This window comes from Sinocyclocheilus rhinocerous, unplaced genomic scaffold, assembly GCF_001515625.1.
Source record: "Sinocyclocheilus rhinocerous isolate Xijiao unplaced genomic scaffold, SAMN03320098_v1.1 scaffold836, whole genome shotgun sequence".
In the NCBI taxonomy this organism is placed as follows: domain Eukaryota; kingdom Metazoa; phylum Chordata; class Actinopteri; order Cypriniformes; family Cyprinidae; genus Sinocyclocheilus; species Sinocyclocheilus rhinocerous.
The window spans coordinates 112,262-129,173 of record NW_015648109.1 but is presented as its reverse complement, the minus strand read 5'-3'; the positions used below and the strand labels follow the sequence as shown (position 1 = coordinate 129,173).

The 16,912-nt window shown below is 38.4% G+C and overlaps 2 protein-coding genes across 6 annotated transcripts in view; both read left to right on the top strand.

Annotated features, from left to right (window-relative positions):
- The first annotated feature begins 3,482 nt into the window (after window positions 1-3,482).
- LOC107709615 (galectin-related protein) lies at window positions 3,483-7,281 on the top strand. Its single transcript, XM_016514139.1, has 5 exons — window positions 3,483-3,699; window positions 4,937-5,011; window positions 5,088-5,176; window positions 5,439-5,601; window positions 6,675-7,281. The coding sequence occupies exons 1-5, from the start codon at window positions 3,667-3,669 to the stop codon at window positions 6,816-6,818; spliced, it is 504 nt and encodes a 167-aa protein (XP_016369625.1). The 5' UTR covers window positions 3,483-3,666; the 3' UTR covers window positions 6,819-7,281.
- A 2,297-nt stretch (window positions 7,282-9,578) lies between these two features.
- Window positions 9,579-16,912, top strand: part of LOC107709613 (aftiphilin-like) — a 13,598-nt gene continuing 6,264 nt past the window's right edge. For 2 of the 5 annotated variants that reach the window (XM_016514136.1, XM_016514133.1), the window contains exons 1-6: window positions 9,579-9,787; window positions 12,800-14,359; window positions 15,191-15,345; window positions 15,464-15,590; window positions 15,723-15,779; window positions 15,912-16,052. In XM_016514136.1, coding sequence (XP_016369622.1) covers window positions 12,836-14,359; window positions 15,191-15,345; window positions 15,464-15,590; window positions 15,723-15,779; window positions 15,912-16,052 — 2,004 coding nt within the window. In that variant the 5' untranslated portion in view covers window positions 9,579-9,787; window positions 12,800-12,835. The remainder of the gene's footprint in view (window positions 9,788-12,799; window positions 14,360-15,190; window positions 15,346-15,463; window positions 15,591-15,722; window positions 15,780-15,911; window positions 16,053-16,912) is intronic. The other 3 variants (XM_016514137.1, XM_016514135.1, XM_016514134.1) reach the window with 3 other exon arrangements.

Below are 16,912 nucleotides of genomic sequence, written 5' to 3'. Positions count from 1 at the left end.
ACGCCCCGGGGACATTTTTTTTCACCAGATGTTCCTCTAAAGGAAGTACTTCAGCATGGGTTTGTTGCCACAGTTGCAACTCAACACACAGCAACATAGCAACCGTCCCACACCGACTGCTCTGAACTTCAATGGGTGCGCGCCGCCTCTCTGCCACGGCCTTACATAATGACAATGTTATGCTAACGCAAGGCAAATATTAAGTTACTCCAGCTGCCAAGGGCTTGTTGTCATGCTGTCATGGAGACAGTTGCCATGAGTATGAGTGTGTTTACACTGTGTTTTAAATACCCTGAACTTGGACTGGGGAGGGAAACAAAAGGACTGCTTGGCCGGAGTCCTGATGTCTGAGTGTGTGTGCTATAGCTGGGCGTAGGAGATAGAAAAGAGAGATATTGCATTAGAAGTCTTTGTCTGTGTAACACATTAGATTGTTGTCTTCGTGAGTCTATGGATCTCAAACCGGTCGTGCACCATAGGCACAAAACAGTGAACCATGACACAGCAGAGCTTTATGATTTAGTTTACAACTCTTTACAAAGGATTCAAATAAAACTGACATGCTCTTAAACTTGAATAAGGCAGCAGGTTGTTGGTAACAAATGCAATGAGGAGATGTTTGGAGATCAGTTTGCTTTGAGAGTCTTTTGGTTGATGTAGGTCATGCAGAGAGAACATCATGTACTTGGTGGTTATATATAATAATATGTTTTGTTTACTATTTTAAAAATGTTCTTTTATATAAAAGTAGACAGACAGTTGGATAGATAGATAGACAGACAGACAGATAGATATATAGATAGACAGACAGACAGACAGACAGATGGATAGACAGAAAGACAAAGAGACAGACAGATAGATATATAGATTAGGTGTTTTAGTGGGTGTAAAGTCAAGGCAGAAACTAAAATATTGCTCTATACTGCTACCTGCTGTATATAGACTCACAACACAACATATGTGTCGGGTGTCTGTTGTTGTGCTGCCTTTAACCTTTATTTAGACGGACAGCTTATCAGTCCTGTGAACATCACAACGGCCAAAATATGACTTTCTTTAAAATTCACTGTGTGAAATGCCACTTCGTTCAGTCCAAAGTCCTCCGTCGGCATAAATGAGTTACAGAGCGGAATGTTTTACAGCTCAGTGGAACGAACGTCTGTCTGCAAATCCTTTCCTTCCATTTCCTCTGGCTTTTCTCTAAATTAGTTTATGTTAACAAATTTCACTCTTACGCAACCGTAGGCTGGAATTACCAGTCTACAGATGGTTTAAATTCAGATTATTTATATCTCATCATCTTACTGATATTTAATGGTCATGTGGAATCTGTCTGCTGTATATATGTAGGCTATTAAATGTTTATGACTACACGTCTAGAATTAAACACATCGAACGGTGATTGCTCAGAAGCTGCTCTTTCACAGATTGAGAGACTTTATGGAGTTCTCAGTTAAAGGGGTCATATGATGCTGCTAAAAAGAACATTAATTTGTGTATTTGGTGTAATGAAAAGTGTTTATGCGGTTTAAGGTTCAAAAAACACATTATTTTCCACATACTGTACATTATTGTTGGCGGATATCGTCCTCTTTTGGAAGACCAAACAAAGTAGTTTCGCTTTCACAACGTAGCACACAGTGTCTTCACGACATGGCTGCAGCGGCAACGATACTACAGTGAGAATAAAAGTTATGCCTTCTTTCTTTGTGTGAACATTTGGGCGGTGTTATGCAAATCTTCCCACATAGTGATGTAGATATGTGGGGGCATGTTCGAACGAGCCGTTTTAGGTAGGCGTGGTTAACTCTTAACTTTTATAAAGAATATCTCTTTGGATTTGAGACTTTAGTCTTTGCAACTTTACAGATCTTCTTTATGCACCAAGAGCTTGTAACACCAAAGAGAAAGGAAAAATTGAAATCGCATCATATGACCCCTTTAAGTTTCATTTAAACACGTCTCCAATGTGTCCCTTATCCATTAAACTTACCAATGAGAAATAAAAGTAGGAACAAGTGATAGTTAGCTGAAATTAATGATTCTAACAGCAAAGCTCATATAATTTGGTCGTGGAACAATCTGATGTATATATATTTTTTTGAGTTCACATTCAGATTTATGACAAATACAAATTACAAATTAGAATAATTCATAAGATATAGACCTTATGCGTCAAAAAAACAATCTTTAGTTTTTTGTCTTTGAACTCCTGTTTTTGCAGAGTAATTAGCTGGTTGAGTGGATTCACTCACTGAGTTAAGGAAAGTTTTATTAATGTTCAAAGCGGATGTCATCATAATAACAACGTCTGTAGACCGGGAAGATTTCAAAACTAGCAGTGCATTCATAAATTCGTACTACCTTACCTTCACGCTGTGGAAATACAAACGGAAGACCGAAGACAACAAGCGCAGCGATGAAAAGGGGCGGAGCGACATAAGGTCTATAAAGAGAGTTCATTTCTGATTTTCCTTTTCAGTCGGGTAACTAGGGTTGCTTGCCACATGCCACTTAAATGTTTCCCGGGATCGTTCTCAGAAGTTTGGCTAACGTTCTGGCAAGGTTCTCTAAGTTATGAACAAACATTCTTCCAGTAAAGTTAATGGAATACTTGTTCAACGTTATCTGGCTATTAATAAAAAAAACAAACAAAAAAACATTGTTAACATCAGAACACACACAAAAAACGTATTTATACATTGTTGAAAGAACACTTTTTCTGAGCCGTTTTAGCTGGATGTCCATTTAACGTGTTACTTACTTCCTGTTTTCTGTTCAGAGAACATTTAAAAGTAATCCATCGAAAAAAAAACAGCCTAAACTTGGTCCTAGATGGTTTAAGCTGGAAGTAGCTGGTTTTAGCTGGTTTACCTGACCAAGCTGGATTTAGCGGGTTGTTCCAGCTGGTCTCCCAGCCTGACCAGCTAAAGAAGTGTCCAAAACCCTCTAAAACCAGCCTGCAAACCAGCTATGACCAGGCTGGATGACCAGCTAAAACCAGCCAACCCATAATGTTTGCAAACTCATAAAAATGTAAAGTTTCATATGACCAAAAAAAAAAAACATTTAAAAAAAATTAAAACTGGACGTTCAGAAATAATGTTTTCATAAAATGGTTGCAAAACATTCTTAAAATATATTTTGTTTAGTTGCACATTTAAAAAAATGTCCAAAAATATACAGTAGTAGGCTACCATGTTACTTTTAGTTTAGTTAGATGGCAGTCCATTTTTTCATACACTGCATTAACATACCTTGATTTTCAAAATATACCTTGCAAATGTAGGAATTTTTGAGTTTTTGAACAGGTGCTGAGTTTGCAAGAACATGCTGATCAAATATTATATTTAACTTGATATTTTAAAAGTCGCTTCAAACACTATATAATGACGTAAAAGAACAATATTCTCAGTCCCAGGGCGATAAACACAGATTAAAGTCATTAGAGCTGATTAAATTTTAAGACAAACGCTCGGATTAACATCCTGCCCACGTCACAATGCAAAACCTGCTGGGCGCGCGCTGATTGGACGGACGCTTCTTTCTGTGTTGCTCCGCTGCCTGCTGGAAATAATACATGCGAACCGAGCGGATCAGTGTCCTGGATTCCGTACCGAACCGAACCCGAGCGCTCGGGCTTCTCGTGGTGGATCTGCGTGGAAGATGGCGGAGTTGAGCGCAGTCCGACAGGAACTTGTGAGTATTTTCATTCTGGGGACTGGAAGCCGTGTGTCCTGCTTCACACACGGAAACAAGTTTGTCAGCAGGGCGAACTAGACTAGAGAATACGCACGTATTGATGTTTTAAAGGAATAGTATACAAAAAATTAATAGCCATCATTTACTTACCCTCGTGTCATTCCAATCCAAGCATGTATAAACCTACTTAATCCTGTGATACACGAAAGGTGATGTTTAGCAGAACGTTAGCATTTCTTTTACAATGGAAGTGAATGGGGACTGGAGCTGTCGAGCTCCAATGGCAAAAAAAAAAAAAAACGTAGGTTGCGTACGACTCATGTGCTGTATTGTCTTATGAAGCGACACAGTAGTTTTGTGTGAGGAACACATTTGGTGCATAAACAGTTTGTTTTCAGTTATAGCAAATGTCATTGGTTCTTGGATGTCTTTATATTTACCTGACTTTAAATATGCATAAGCGTACTGAGATTTGAGAGCACAGATTTTCAGTGAATAATGATTCAGAGTCAAAAGACTTGGGATATAGTTAATATGGGGTACTGTTAGGATATTTTTATGGTGCTTTTTGTCCTCCGGGGGCTTGATAGCTCCAGTCTCCATTCACTTTCATTATATGTCTTTCCAAACCTATATAAATGTACTGAACTTACTTTCTGTGGAACACAAGAAGAGATGTTTAGGAGAAGGTTGACGCTTCTCTTACAATGGAAGTGAATGGGGACTGTAGCTGTCAAGCTTCAAGCATGACAAAAAAAGTAGTGCGTACGACTGATGTGCTATATTGAAATTATATTATGAAGCCACACAATAATTTTATGTGAGGAACGAATTTGGTGCATAAACACAAGTTAGTTTTCAGTTATGTCAATTGTCATTGGTCGTTAGATGTCTTGATAGTCTCCTGCCAACTGGACAAATAATCCAGCAGCATGGACACATTTTCAATGAACAATGGTTTAAATTCAGAAGACTTGGAATATAGTTCATATGGGGTACTTTTGCAATATTTTTTGGTGCTTTTCGTCCTTTGGGGGCTTGACAGCTCCAGACCCAAAATCAGCTTGGATTTTGTGCATTTGTATGTTCTCTGTATCATTACAGTTTAGCTGGATATTTGTACGTGAATCAGTGTTTCCACCTGTGCTGTGTATCATATCAACACGTGTAATTTGCATGTTTTTTGCACAAACTGCTGCCTCTTCACTTCCTGGGTGTGCTTTATCCGCTGCAGAGAAACAGAAATCTGAGCAGTTCTTTCGGGGAGCCTCTGTGTACGTCACCACAAAAAGATGAGCAACAGAAACTGGTAATGACCTGACAGACTGGGTTTTGTTTGTATGTGCATGTTGTTTTGTCTCATGACGCTGTGCTGTGTTTGACAGGCCGTGCCGTTCTGCGGCGGCATCCGGGGAGGAATGAGGCCGGGGAAGAAAATCACGATCATGGGCGTCGTGAACGCAGATCCGGACAGGTAGCTTATGTCACACACACACACACACACACCTGTAAGTGCTCACACACGTGCGGAACACACCCTGAGAGACACAGCTGTCATGTGCTTCATCGTATCTGTATAACTTAAGCGATCAAAGCCTCTAGCTACTTAACTAGGAATGAGGTTTGACAGAAAAGCAGCGTCTCGACGATGACCTCCTGTATTCTGTTGTTTCGGTTCATTCAGTTGCTAATTTGAACTCAATGTTGAATGTTTCTGCTCTCTCTCTCTCGGGCAGTTTTGACATCAGTCTGACGTGCGGCTGCGGGGACGTCGCTCTGGATATGTGCGTACAGTTCGAAGACCGGGAGATTTTGCGAAACGCCTGCATTTCTGATAGCTGGGGCGAGGAGGAGAGGTCAATACCCTACTTCCCCTTCATCGCAGAGCAGCCTTTCAGGGTCAGTGTCTTCATCACCATCATCTGAACTCAGCTGAATGAAGTCATATGTTGTGTAGAGATACGCACTTGCAAAACTGAATGGTTGGCTGTCTACTACTAAATAGTTGACTTGTTGGTGATAATAAGGGCTTGTTAAACCTATAAACCCTGACATATGTAATAATAGTCAGAAAATCTTTTTATTTGATGGAACATTTAAAAGTTTGCATGCGTTTTTTGTTGAATATCATATTTGATACATCAGGCTTTTATGGCTCATATAGTATGATGTAGTGAAAATATCGAGGAAAAGGGCCCAAACTAAGGAAAAATTTGCAATTTGGTGCAGTTCCTGATGTTTATAAGGACAAAAAGTAAGATAAAATTCGGATAGCTTGTAATGTAAATCAATGAGATCTTTATAACAGTATAGCAGATACTTACAAAAAATGATACAAGTATCTTCGTCACTCTATATCTCCAATAATGTGTCTTGCTTAGTTTTATGATCAAAGCTCTTTAGTTTTGAAACGTATAACTCAATGCATTACATTGATGTTTGAGAGATAAACAAATAAACGTTCCTCAAAAGCCTGATGATCATATTTGATACTGACTTGGGGGACGTTTTTACAATCACACTAAAAGGCATTTTACTTGCTTAAAAAGTCTAATCTATCAACCAAACGACAGAAGGCATGTAGTAGATTGTGTGCAACAGCAAAGTTTTGATCATGTTTATCTTTAGAGACCTTTGCGTATCAAATATGATATAGTCAGCTTTATAGGTTTATTTTAGGCTGGTTTAGGGCCATGCCAACTGAACACCACTGTGCAACGTCTTGAATGCAATGTTAATTCATTTAAATAGAAGCGTCTGCCAATTGCTTAAATGTAAATCTATAGAGTGACTTGTGAATATTCAACAAATAAACAGGCAAAATAACCATTTATGTCACATGGTCCTTACTAAACAGCCGGAACACACATATTAGACAGGAACATGAAAATGCAATGTGAAGTTGTAGCTGAATTAATTTGCCGAGTCTCCTGTTCTAATGGCGTTTGTTTTCTCTCTGTGTTGTTGTTCAGGTTGAAATCCATTGTGAGCACCCGCGCTTCCGTGTGCTGGTGGACGGCCATCAGCTCATTGACTTCTACCATCGCGTGACGCCGCTGGCGGCCATCGACACCATACAGATCAGCGGCAGTCTGACCATAACCAAGCTCAACTGACGTCTGCTGCGTCACATGAAAGCAGCTTCCCCACCAGCCCATCCGTTCTGAGCATTAAAGACTGTCTGCGATACTGAAGGACGCTTCAGAATCATCTAGAACTGATGATTGAACTCAACTTGAAACCGCATTTTGAGCTATAAGGAGGCATTTATTTTTATGAGCATCACAATTCGCTGTAGGCAACATGAAACACCATTTGCAACCCATTTATTTTGTTTTTTGAGTGCAACAGGATATTAAAATAGAAAAAACGTAGAGTGGCTTTGATTTCCTTCCATCAGGATTACGAAAAGTGGGTGTTCAGTACTAGAAGATTGGCTAAATAACTATGTGGCTGTTGGTTACGTGACGTATTTTTGTAGTCCGACCCATAAGTTTGCAATGCATCATCCTGGTACTTTGACAAAAACCCAATAGGATTTTTTGGATTATTGCAGAAAATAAGCTCTGTGACCTACAAATGTTTATGATTTTTTACATGTTTTGTTAATTATGATAAATTTTGAATTCTAAATAAAATCGCCAACAGTAAAAAAAAAAACGGTGCAAGTGCAAACGAACTAAAAAGTGATCGTGTGACTTCAACATCACCATCACTAAGATTCATACAGCTCTTTCAGTCTTTCTTTAAAAACATTTCCCTGAAAGTTTGAGTTCGAACAGTTCACGAGAGCACAATGAGGCTGTGAAAGCGACTAGTGAGTAGATGAGTTACCTGGTTGGCTTGATGACATTTAATGTCCCTGACAGCCTTTGTAGCCCATTGAGCCACTTGTTAGCAACCGCATTAAAACGTGAACATATCCTGAGCTTGTGTTCAACACAGATCTTATTTTAGGCGTTTAACCAAAAACCCATTCAAAAAAAAAAAGAAAAAAGCATTGACTTCAGGACAATGAGCCAACAAAAATTAACCAAATTGGCTTACAAAAATACGTCATCCCTGTAGCACTCTCGTAAGTGACAGCAGTAGAGATATGAGACAAAATATTAAACATACCATTAAAGTCAATCACAATAAGACCAAGAGCATGCATTCAGAAAGCAAAAACGGTCCGTTTGGATTTCATGTTGACTTTACGGCGTTAAAGTGGAGATGAGAGAAATGGAGAAATGTAAGATGAATGTTGCCGTCAATAGTGACAAAAATACAGATGCTGAACTAACAACAGAGCGCTTGAAAGCGTACAGCTTCAGTCAATAGCTATTTAAGAACGTACTGCCAGAATTTATTAATTTATTTTAAGGTTAATTTACTTCCTAAATACGCGTTTATAAACTAAACGGTGCTGTGAGAGTTGCAGCAATAGTGATCTTTCCATTGTAATTCCATTGACAAGCACCTAAACATACTTAAAAGCAATGCATTTTATGATTAGCTGTGTTAACGAGATGATGTGATGAACCGCTGATGATACTTGATACTTGAGACCAGCATAAAATCAGGGAGAAAATCATTGCATTCCAGCGCTTTTTGTGTATTTATTGTCTCTGAGCACACGGTGTGTCTTGATTGTACACACATTGTTCCTGATTAATAAAGGCTTCTAATTAATGATATTGTATTGTCAGTGGTGATGATGGCTGATTGCAGCAGGGCCGGACACACTATTGACCAATACAGTATAACATGTTCTTAAGTTTAGTTATGCTGAGGTTTGGTTTTTGGTATATACAGAAAGATATTTCAAACATGCAACTGACTGGTGTAATGCATTCCTGTTACTTGAAACTTTCTCCTCCATTCTGGATGGTTTTAATTGTGTGCTTGTGGTCTTCCTGCATATTGTGCTGTTACAGTCTTGCCTTCGGTTTTCCTGTTGGCTTTCTTATCTCTGCTCTGCTTCCTGATGATTACATCTTATAGTAGAGCTGTTTCTTAATTGTACTGCATGTTACAGACTAACGATAGATAGATAATAGATAAAAATAACAAATAAATAGTACAAATAACAACACAGTTCTATAGCAAGTATAAAACAACAATGCAAGCTTAATTCAACTTAATTCATATTTATAATATATAAATTGGGTCTTTAGGCAAAGCAGTGTAAAATTAAAATTAAAATAGATTTTTAAAAGTAGATTAAAACAATAAATAAAGAGATTAAATAATAAATAGTAGGATAAAATGAGATTAAAATAAATAAAAATAAATAAGTAGAATTGAATAGAACAAATAAATTAACTACCTAACTAAAATAAAATAAAAAATAGATTAAAATAAATAGATGTAAAAATGACATTAAAATAAACAAATAAATAATACATGGAACAGTAAAGTACTATATGCTAATAGTAAAAAACGTAATCTATTTTAATAGAAACTTGATATTTTCCAGATTAAATTTAATTTTATAATGTTATCTTTTCGCAGTATAAATTGGGTCTTTAGGCAAAGCAGTATAAAAATAAAATTAAATAAATAAAAAGTAAGATGAATTAATTTAATATTAATTTAAAAGAATAAATTACTCAATAACTGACTAAACTAAATAATAAAAAAAATATTCATATACATTTAAAAATGCCATTAATATATTAATATTTTTTATAATACATAGAATAGTACAGTAGTATAGTGAGTAGAAAAATGATAAATTTTACACATATTTATAATATTATTTTCTCACAGTAGACACTGCGTCTTTGTGAATAAAAATACGTAGCAGCCTTTTTGCTCACATGAGGCTGGTCATATCTGAGTGCTGGGTTTAGTTTAGTTGGCCTCACCCAATCAACATGAGAGTCCAGAAGTGCCACACCAGCGCATGATGCATGCTGGGTAATAATCGGAAAAAGAGCAGGATCCGCTCGCTCACACTCGTACACACACAGACAGACTGACAGCGAGAGCGGGATCTCACCGGCGCCGTGCCGTTGTGTCCGGGAGATGCTCCAGATGGTCGCCGCCGGTGCGCGGGATGCGCTCGTGAGGATGCGACACATCACCCCGGACTCGTGAGGTAAGATGAGGACTGACAGCTGCGCGACTGCTAGCCGTTAGCATCGAGGCTAGTGCTAATGTTAGCCTGCTAGCATCGCCCGTGTTAATCAATGGGTTCTGAAGCTACACTGAGCTTGGATGCTAACAGATCGAGTTTGCTCTTCTGAATCACTCGTGAAACAATAACACGACTCTTATGGCAATTACATGCCATTGTTTAGACAGAAGCAGCTCATTCTGACTGATTAAAACACCGTATTGTATGCTGTCAGGTGTAATTGCACTGCTGTGGTCAGGCTAACGGCTAGCAGCTAGCCGTAATGTAAACATCCCCAAAACCGATTTGATTTTGTCCGAATGACTAAATGTCAGTAATTCAGTTTAATCCAGATTTAATCTAGGATAAGCATAGTTTAGGCTAAACTAATCCCCTCGTCAGGTTTATATAGTTATAACGAGTAGTTTGATTAGTTTATGTGCTGAAGGCCTGGTGTTTCTTAACAGCTGTGATATTAAAATAAGATGATTGATTTAATAACTTTACTCCTAAAGTGTGTCTTATGCACTTAAATACTGTCATTTAGTTTAGAAACAATGCTGCTTATGTACCCCAGGGGAGTTATATTACTACATAACAGTCTTGATATGAGTAATATTAATATTTAATTATAATTATAGATATTTACATATGTAGTGTGTCCTCCTTATAAGAAAATAAGAGTATCACATTTTTAATTCACAATAACATAAACTAAAGGAGTAAAATAATTACATTTTTGTGTTTAAAATAAAATAGTTTTGTGTTTGTGCTAGATTATAGAAATCATTAAAATGGTGTAAACGTAAATCGTAGTTTAGCACAATTTACTTTCTGTTTTAATCGTCCTGTTTTTAAAAGGAGCAGTTTCATAACAATCATAAAATAATACACAGTTATGATTATTAGGGGAGTTATATTACTACATAACAGTCTTGATATGAGTAATATTAATATTTAATTATAATTATAGATATTTACATATGTAGTGTGTCCTCCTTATAAGAAAATAAGAGTATCACATTTTTAATTCACAATAACATAAACTAAAGGAGTAAAATAATTAAATTTTTGTGTTTAAAATAAAATAGTTTTGTGTTTGTGCTAGATTATAGAAATCTTGGGTGGTTAAAATGGTGTAAACGTAAATTGTAGTTTAGCACAATTTACTTTCTGTTTTAATCGTCCTGTTTTTAAAAGGAGCAGTTTCATAACAATCATAAAATAATACACAGTTATGATTATTTATATCAGCTGTTTATATCCCTTTTAAAAGGTTTTATTCTTAAAGGAAAGTTGAGCATTACTGTCAATCCAGTCTAATTTATGAAGTTGTGTATTGCGTGACATATTTTTAATTCACAATAAAATAAATCGGTAAATAATTAATTTGGAAATCCGTTTATGCTTTCTGAAAGCAAAATTGTTTTGTATTTATGCTATAAGATGTCAGTAAGACGTAGGTCACTTAAGCGGTGTGAAGGTAAATTGTGGTTTGGCAAAGATCTTGCTGTTTTCACAAGTGTCACTGTCATTGTCTGACCCTGCTTTGAGCAAACAGCACTGCTGAAGCTCCCAGCGCGATACAATAGACCGTTTAAAAGCCCTGTTTTATTTGTTTTGTGCTTTTGCTCTCCTTTGTAAACTATTGCATTCAGTCAGTGTCTGAATTCTTGTGGTTTATTCCCGGCGATGACTTTCCGGATTGATCTGGTTTCCCTGCTCCACTTAAGTCACCACTTCTCCCATTAGCACTTAATTAGCGTCCGATTTGAAGGCAGTCTGTCTTGTTTTCACTCTCGTGATTTGATTTGAGTTAGACAACAAGAACCTGTTCCTCTAATAGGCCCTTGAGCACTATCGTAATGAGCGCTGCTAACAGAGGGCGATTGTTTAGTGGTATTGCAATGGTTATCAGTGGTTTGTATAAAGAAAATAAGCATACATCTTATTCATTCATGTCAAGATTAAGAAGATTTATTTATGTCTCCTCAAAAGCTGCATGATGTGAGGTACTGAAGCACAAATGGTGCGATGATTTACTCACTAGTTTAATATTTAGGGTTAAAAGCATTGACACTTATGTAGAGCAATAGGAAAAGTGTTGCTTGCCTTTGCAAACACCAGTAATTAGACGTAGGACGATGCTGATGTAGAAAAACGAGGCTTAAGATCACTAAAGAGGAAGCATGAGTGATAATGCAGCGACTCCCTGCTGTTCTCACTGTTGCGATTAAAACATGCAGCGTTGCAGAAGAGCTGATTTCCTGCTTCTGTGTCAGAAATCATTTCCAAACGATCCTTTGCATTTCACATTAAATCTAATTACAGTTTTGGACTAATCCTGAGGGCTGCACGATTTGGGGGAAAAAATCTAATTGCAACTTTTCTGATAATTTTACAATGTGACTTAAAAAAACAATTGTGATTTAAATATTAATATGACTATAACAATGATCAGTTTTATTATTATTATTATTATTACTAAATAAAATTATCAATCAAAATAATAATAACTATTACTATTGTAGGATTTTACTGTAAAGTAAAAAATAGCATTTAAGAAAAATATAATAATTTTATTTTACAGTATAACTGTGTAACTAATTATGATACTAATATTTATGTCTGTCTTCATTCATGTTAAACAATCAAGCTTGTATTTAGCCGTTTTCACACTGAAACACGCAGCACATGTATTTATTTAATTGAATCATATATTTTGCCATTTACAGTAATCGCTCTAAGCCATGTTGCAATTTCGGGTTTATTTTGATTGTGCATGCATCGCATTTCTTCTGCCTGGAAAAGAAAATGTTTTCTCAAACAATCACAAATCTAGTTTTCCTAAAACTTTTGCCAGTGTCTACTTGGAAAATATTGATCCATAAGATTAGATTAAAGGCCCTGAGAATATATTACCTTCTATTTGTACTTAAATGTTTTGTTAGTTATTTTCATGATGCTTATCTAAAGTACATTGCTTTGCCACAGGTGTGAGCTCTTGGCTGTGTTTCTGCTCAAGGCCCCATGGAGCCTGACGTGATACGCATGTACTCCTCCTCTCCACCCCCGATGGAGGACGGCATCGAGGAAGATGACGACGAATTCAGCGACTTCACCGGCGTCCCGAACAGCACCAGCTTCTCGGAGTTCGACACGCCCACCACGTTCAACCAGTCTCGGGCTTTGAACGCCACCTCGCCACCGGAGCTACTGAGCAATGGAAGGATCGTGGGACTCTCCGCTCAACCCGCAGGGTCTATGAAAGCTAACGGCGTGACGCCTGGCTCTGGCCAGACCGGCACGCCCAATGGCAGAACGGTTAGCGTAGAGGAACTCAAAAAGTTCAGCGAGCACCAACCTCGCATCACATCCCTGGAGTTCGCAACGGGGTCTCGGACTGACAGTGATGCCATTGACCGCAATGGCACTGTTGAAGTGCTCACGAACGGGTTTGCAACATTAGACCAAGGTGGAAGCCCGCCTATGTCACACAAAACCAACGAATTTGATGTCAGTACAGATGATTTTGCTGATTTCTCTGCTTTTTCAAATGCTGAACACAACCAGCCTTCAGATACAGACTGGGAACATTTGAATCAAGGGTACAGACCACCACATAATGATGTTAGCGACAGTGTTGAAGTGCAAGGAGCTAGTTTAGGAGACGACAGCAGGGACTCAAGAATCACAAGATTTGGATTCCCTTCGGAAAACTCTGAAAGTCTCAGCAACGGGGACTGGTCTTTCCATGAAGGCTCGGATTTAGATCAAAGGGAGTTAGAAGCTGATACTACTGAAGTTGTTAGCACAGTGCAACCGCTAGCCCTTAATGGTGTCACTTTTAGCGAAACCGGTGATAACAGGGTGTCGCCCGACTCTAATGGGGATAAATCTAGTGGTGAACAATCAGATGAGAAAGGCTCAGAGAATGAGACTTTAGAAACAGAGACGGAAACTGAGACTTCCTTTGGTCGGCCGCTATCGACAGACGCGCTTGAAGAATTCGGTGACTTTAGCACGACGGGATCCGTACCCTCGCCTCCGCTTCAGGAGGAGACAGCCACTCCAGCCGACCACAGCCAGCTGGCCGAGGACGACGATGAGGATTTTGGAGATTTCGGTGACTTTGGAGATGCCAGCTCGTTTAGCGCGACTGGATTTGCTGATTTTGACCAGCAGGGGGTCTCTCAGAACGAACCGGCTCCGAGTGCCCCGGTGGAGGCCGAAGATGATGAATTTGGTGAATTTGACACATCAGAAGAACCTAGTAAAACAGCTTTGGCAGGTGAGGAGGCAACGACGTTTGCGGACTTTCCTGGAAGTGACAGTTTTGCGGATTTCAGCTCTGCACAGGTGGGCGATGCCGGCGATAACGAAGGATGGCAGGCTTTCTCTGAGCCGGATCAGAGCCAGAATGGAGGGGAATCGTGGGCAACGTTCGGGCAGGAACAGGATGTGGCGGGTATTGAAAAGAGCGGAGATGATTGGCATGAAAACCAGCCAGCTACAGCACCCCCTACTGCTGCGGAGGAGCACAAAAGTTCAACGGTAGGTCTGATTCCTTAAAATACCTGTTTGATGGTTTATATTTACTGTTTTTATTTTGCCCCATTCTGCTCTTCATTTTGTTGTCCTAAACGGTGAAATTGGCACGGACGTCTGCAGGAAATTAAATCAGATTGAGGAATGTACCTGCACCGGATGGTTTACTCTGTCTGCACGATTGATTGAGCACAAACAAAAGTCTCTTATTTCATTCATTTCAATACACAAGTTATTAGGTCTAAACAAAGCATATGCTAAAACCAGCAACACACCATTTCTTACTCAAACAAGCATCAAGATACATGCATCAAGGCTATTTGCTCTGGGCTATTTTCACCAACACTTATATGTCATAAAATTACACCTTCAAAAGTTTTTTAAAAAGTGTCTTCTGCTCACCAAGGCTGCATTTACTTGACCAAAAATACTGTAAAAACTAATATTGTGAAATATTATTACAATTTTAAATAACTATGCTCTATTTGGATATATTATAAAATGTAATTTATTCCTGTGATCAAAGCTGTATTTCCAGCATCATTACCCCAGTCTTCAGTGACACATGATCCTTCAGAAATCATTCTAATATGCTGATTTGCTGCTCAAGAAACATTTATTATTATCAGTGTTGAAAACAATTGTGCTGCTTCGTATTTTTGTGGAAACCATGATTTTTTTTTTCAGGATTCTTTGATGAATATAAAATTCAAAAGAACAGCATTTATTTGAAATAGAAATCTTTTGTAACATTATAAATGTCTTTTGATCCTCTATTCTGAACACTCTTTTTACTGAGCAACACAATTGTCTTCTCTCTTTCTCTGTTTTACTAAGTCTGCACTGGTCAGCCGTTTGGAGAAGATTTTCCAGGCCAGTTTCGAGCTGGTTCTCGCTCCTCAGGTGGAGGACGAGGTGACCACGCTTAACACCTTCCTCAAACCTCCTGACACATCACAACAGGAAGATGCTGACAAAGGGACAACCAATGGGTGAGGAGCTACAGGTTTATTTGCTTAGTGCTGCCAGGGGCCAAATATCTCAATTAAGTCATCTTGATTGTTCTGTGGTCAATGAAACGCTCTCTGTCTCCTCCTGCGGGTCCTGTAGGGCACTGCGGGATGTTTGGCAGCAGCTGCAGGATGTTATTAATGCCTACGGCCTCCGGTACCAATGGGGCGGCTCTCATACCAATAAAGCACTGCTCTGCTCCCTTGGTATCGACACCAGAAATATTGTGAGTTTGGTTTTGGGAAAACATGGAATTCGTTCAAGTCATGTATATAAGAAACGGAGTTCTTCCTGAAATTGTAACTGATTTCTCTTTAACTTTCCCTCTCCTCTTTTGTTTTTGTCTCTTTCTCCTCAGCTGTTCACGGGCCATAAAAAGCAGCCTGTAATTGTGCCAATGTATGCTGCCAGTCTGGTGAGTGGAGCCCAGCTTTAGGCGAACTGTGTGTGTGTGTGTGTGAGGAATGATGGACGCTGGTTTATTTTAGACATCCTCTCGAGTTCATGTGTGTTTAATCAATCATCTTTGACAACTGTCGGTCTGCAGGGGATGCTGGAACCCACGAAAGAGCCAGTGAAGCCCGTCTCTGCCGCTGAAATGATCGCCTCAATAGCACAATCTCCTTCAGTTGACACGGAGCTGAACACCTGTCCACCTGACACCGCCCAGGTCAATAACCTTCACCTGGTAAAATAGTACACATATCACACAGCTCTACATATAACATTGGGTATATAGTATGTGTAACTTAATTTGCATACGTACAGCATACTTGAATAAAGCTATATATAGTATATAGCAAATCTTTGCTTGACGGTTTATATCATTGCAAAATGTAACTGTATTATCACCCAGCTCTTTATATAAAGTTGGATATATAAGAATATATACGTAGATACTGCAAACATACTAGGGCTGTCAAAATGGCTGAAAGACTAAATTCGAAGTTTGTACTTAAATATGATCAATATTCGAATTACATTCAAATTTAAAAGGCATAATTTCAGTTAAGGTGAAAAAAAGCTTTTGGCTTCTCTCCTGTGGCCACAAGGGGGCGCATTGAACAAAATATTATGCAGGTTTCTTCAAAGCATAATAAAATAACACGACTATCTTTGAAAAAAGTGCATAATGTTTAAAATAATGTTTATAAACCTTATATAATTAAAGTTGCTTAAACAATTAGAAACAAAATAGCATCGTGCATGTATGTATAGTTTAATACAAAGGACCAAAAACCAATCACAAAGAGTACTTTCTTCATTTAAAGTGAAGTTGAGATGCGGTAGGATGGGGAAAAACCGCCATAAAGTCTTGAGACATGTTTTTAAAAAGTTGAACTTACATTGTTACATACTCTTGTGCGAGACTCAAGTGCAACAGTGACAGACGTCCCTCTAGAAAATGTGATAAATATGCGTTCTGTGTGAACGGCTTGGTTTCGGTTTTGACGTAAACAACACCATCTCCGCATTGATGTTCTCTTTTTCCGCAATATTTTGAATGAACAACGTAGCAGCGCCGCATCTAGTGGGTTCAACTGGATA

Excerpts from the sequence above, each read along its gene's own strand:
- LOC107709615 (XM_016514139.1), top strand. The coding sequence starts at position 3,667 with ATGGCGGAGTTGAGCGCAGTCCGACAGGAACTT. Across the intron at positions 3,700-4,936 it reads GCGCAGTCCGACAGGAACTT|AGAAACAGAAATCTGAGCAG; the intron begins GTGAGTATTTTC and ends TATCCGCTGCAG. Across the intron at positions 5,012-5,087 it reads AAGATGAGCAACAGAAACTG|GCCGTGCCGTTCTGCGGCGG; the intron begins GTAATGACCTGA and ends TGTGTTTGACAG.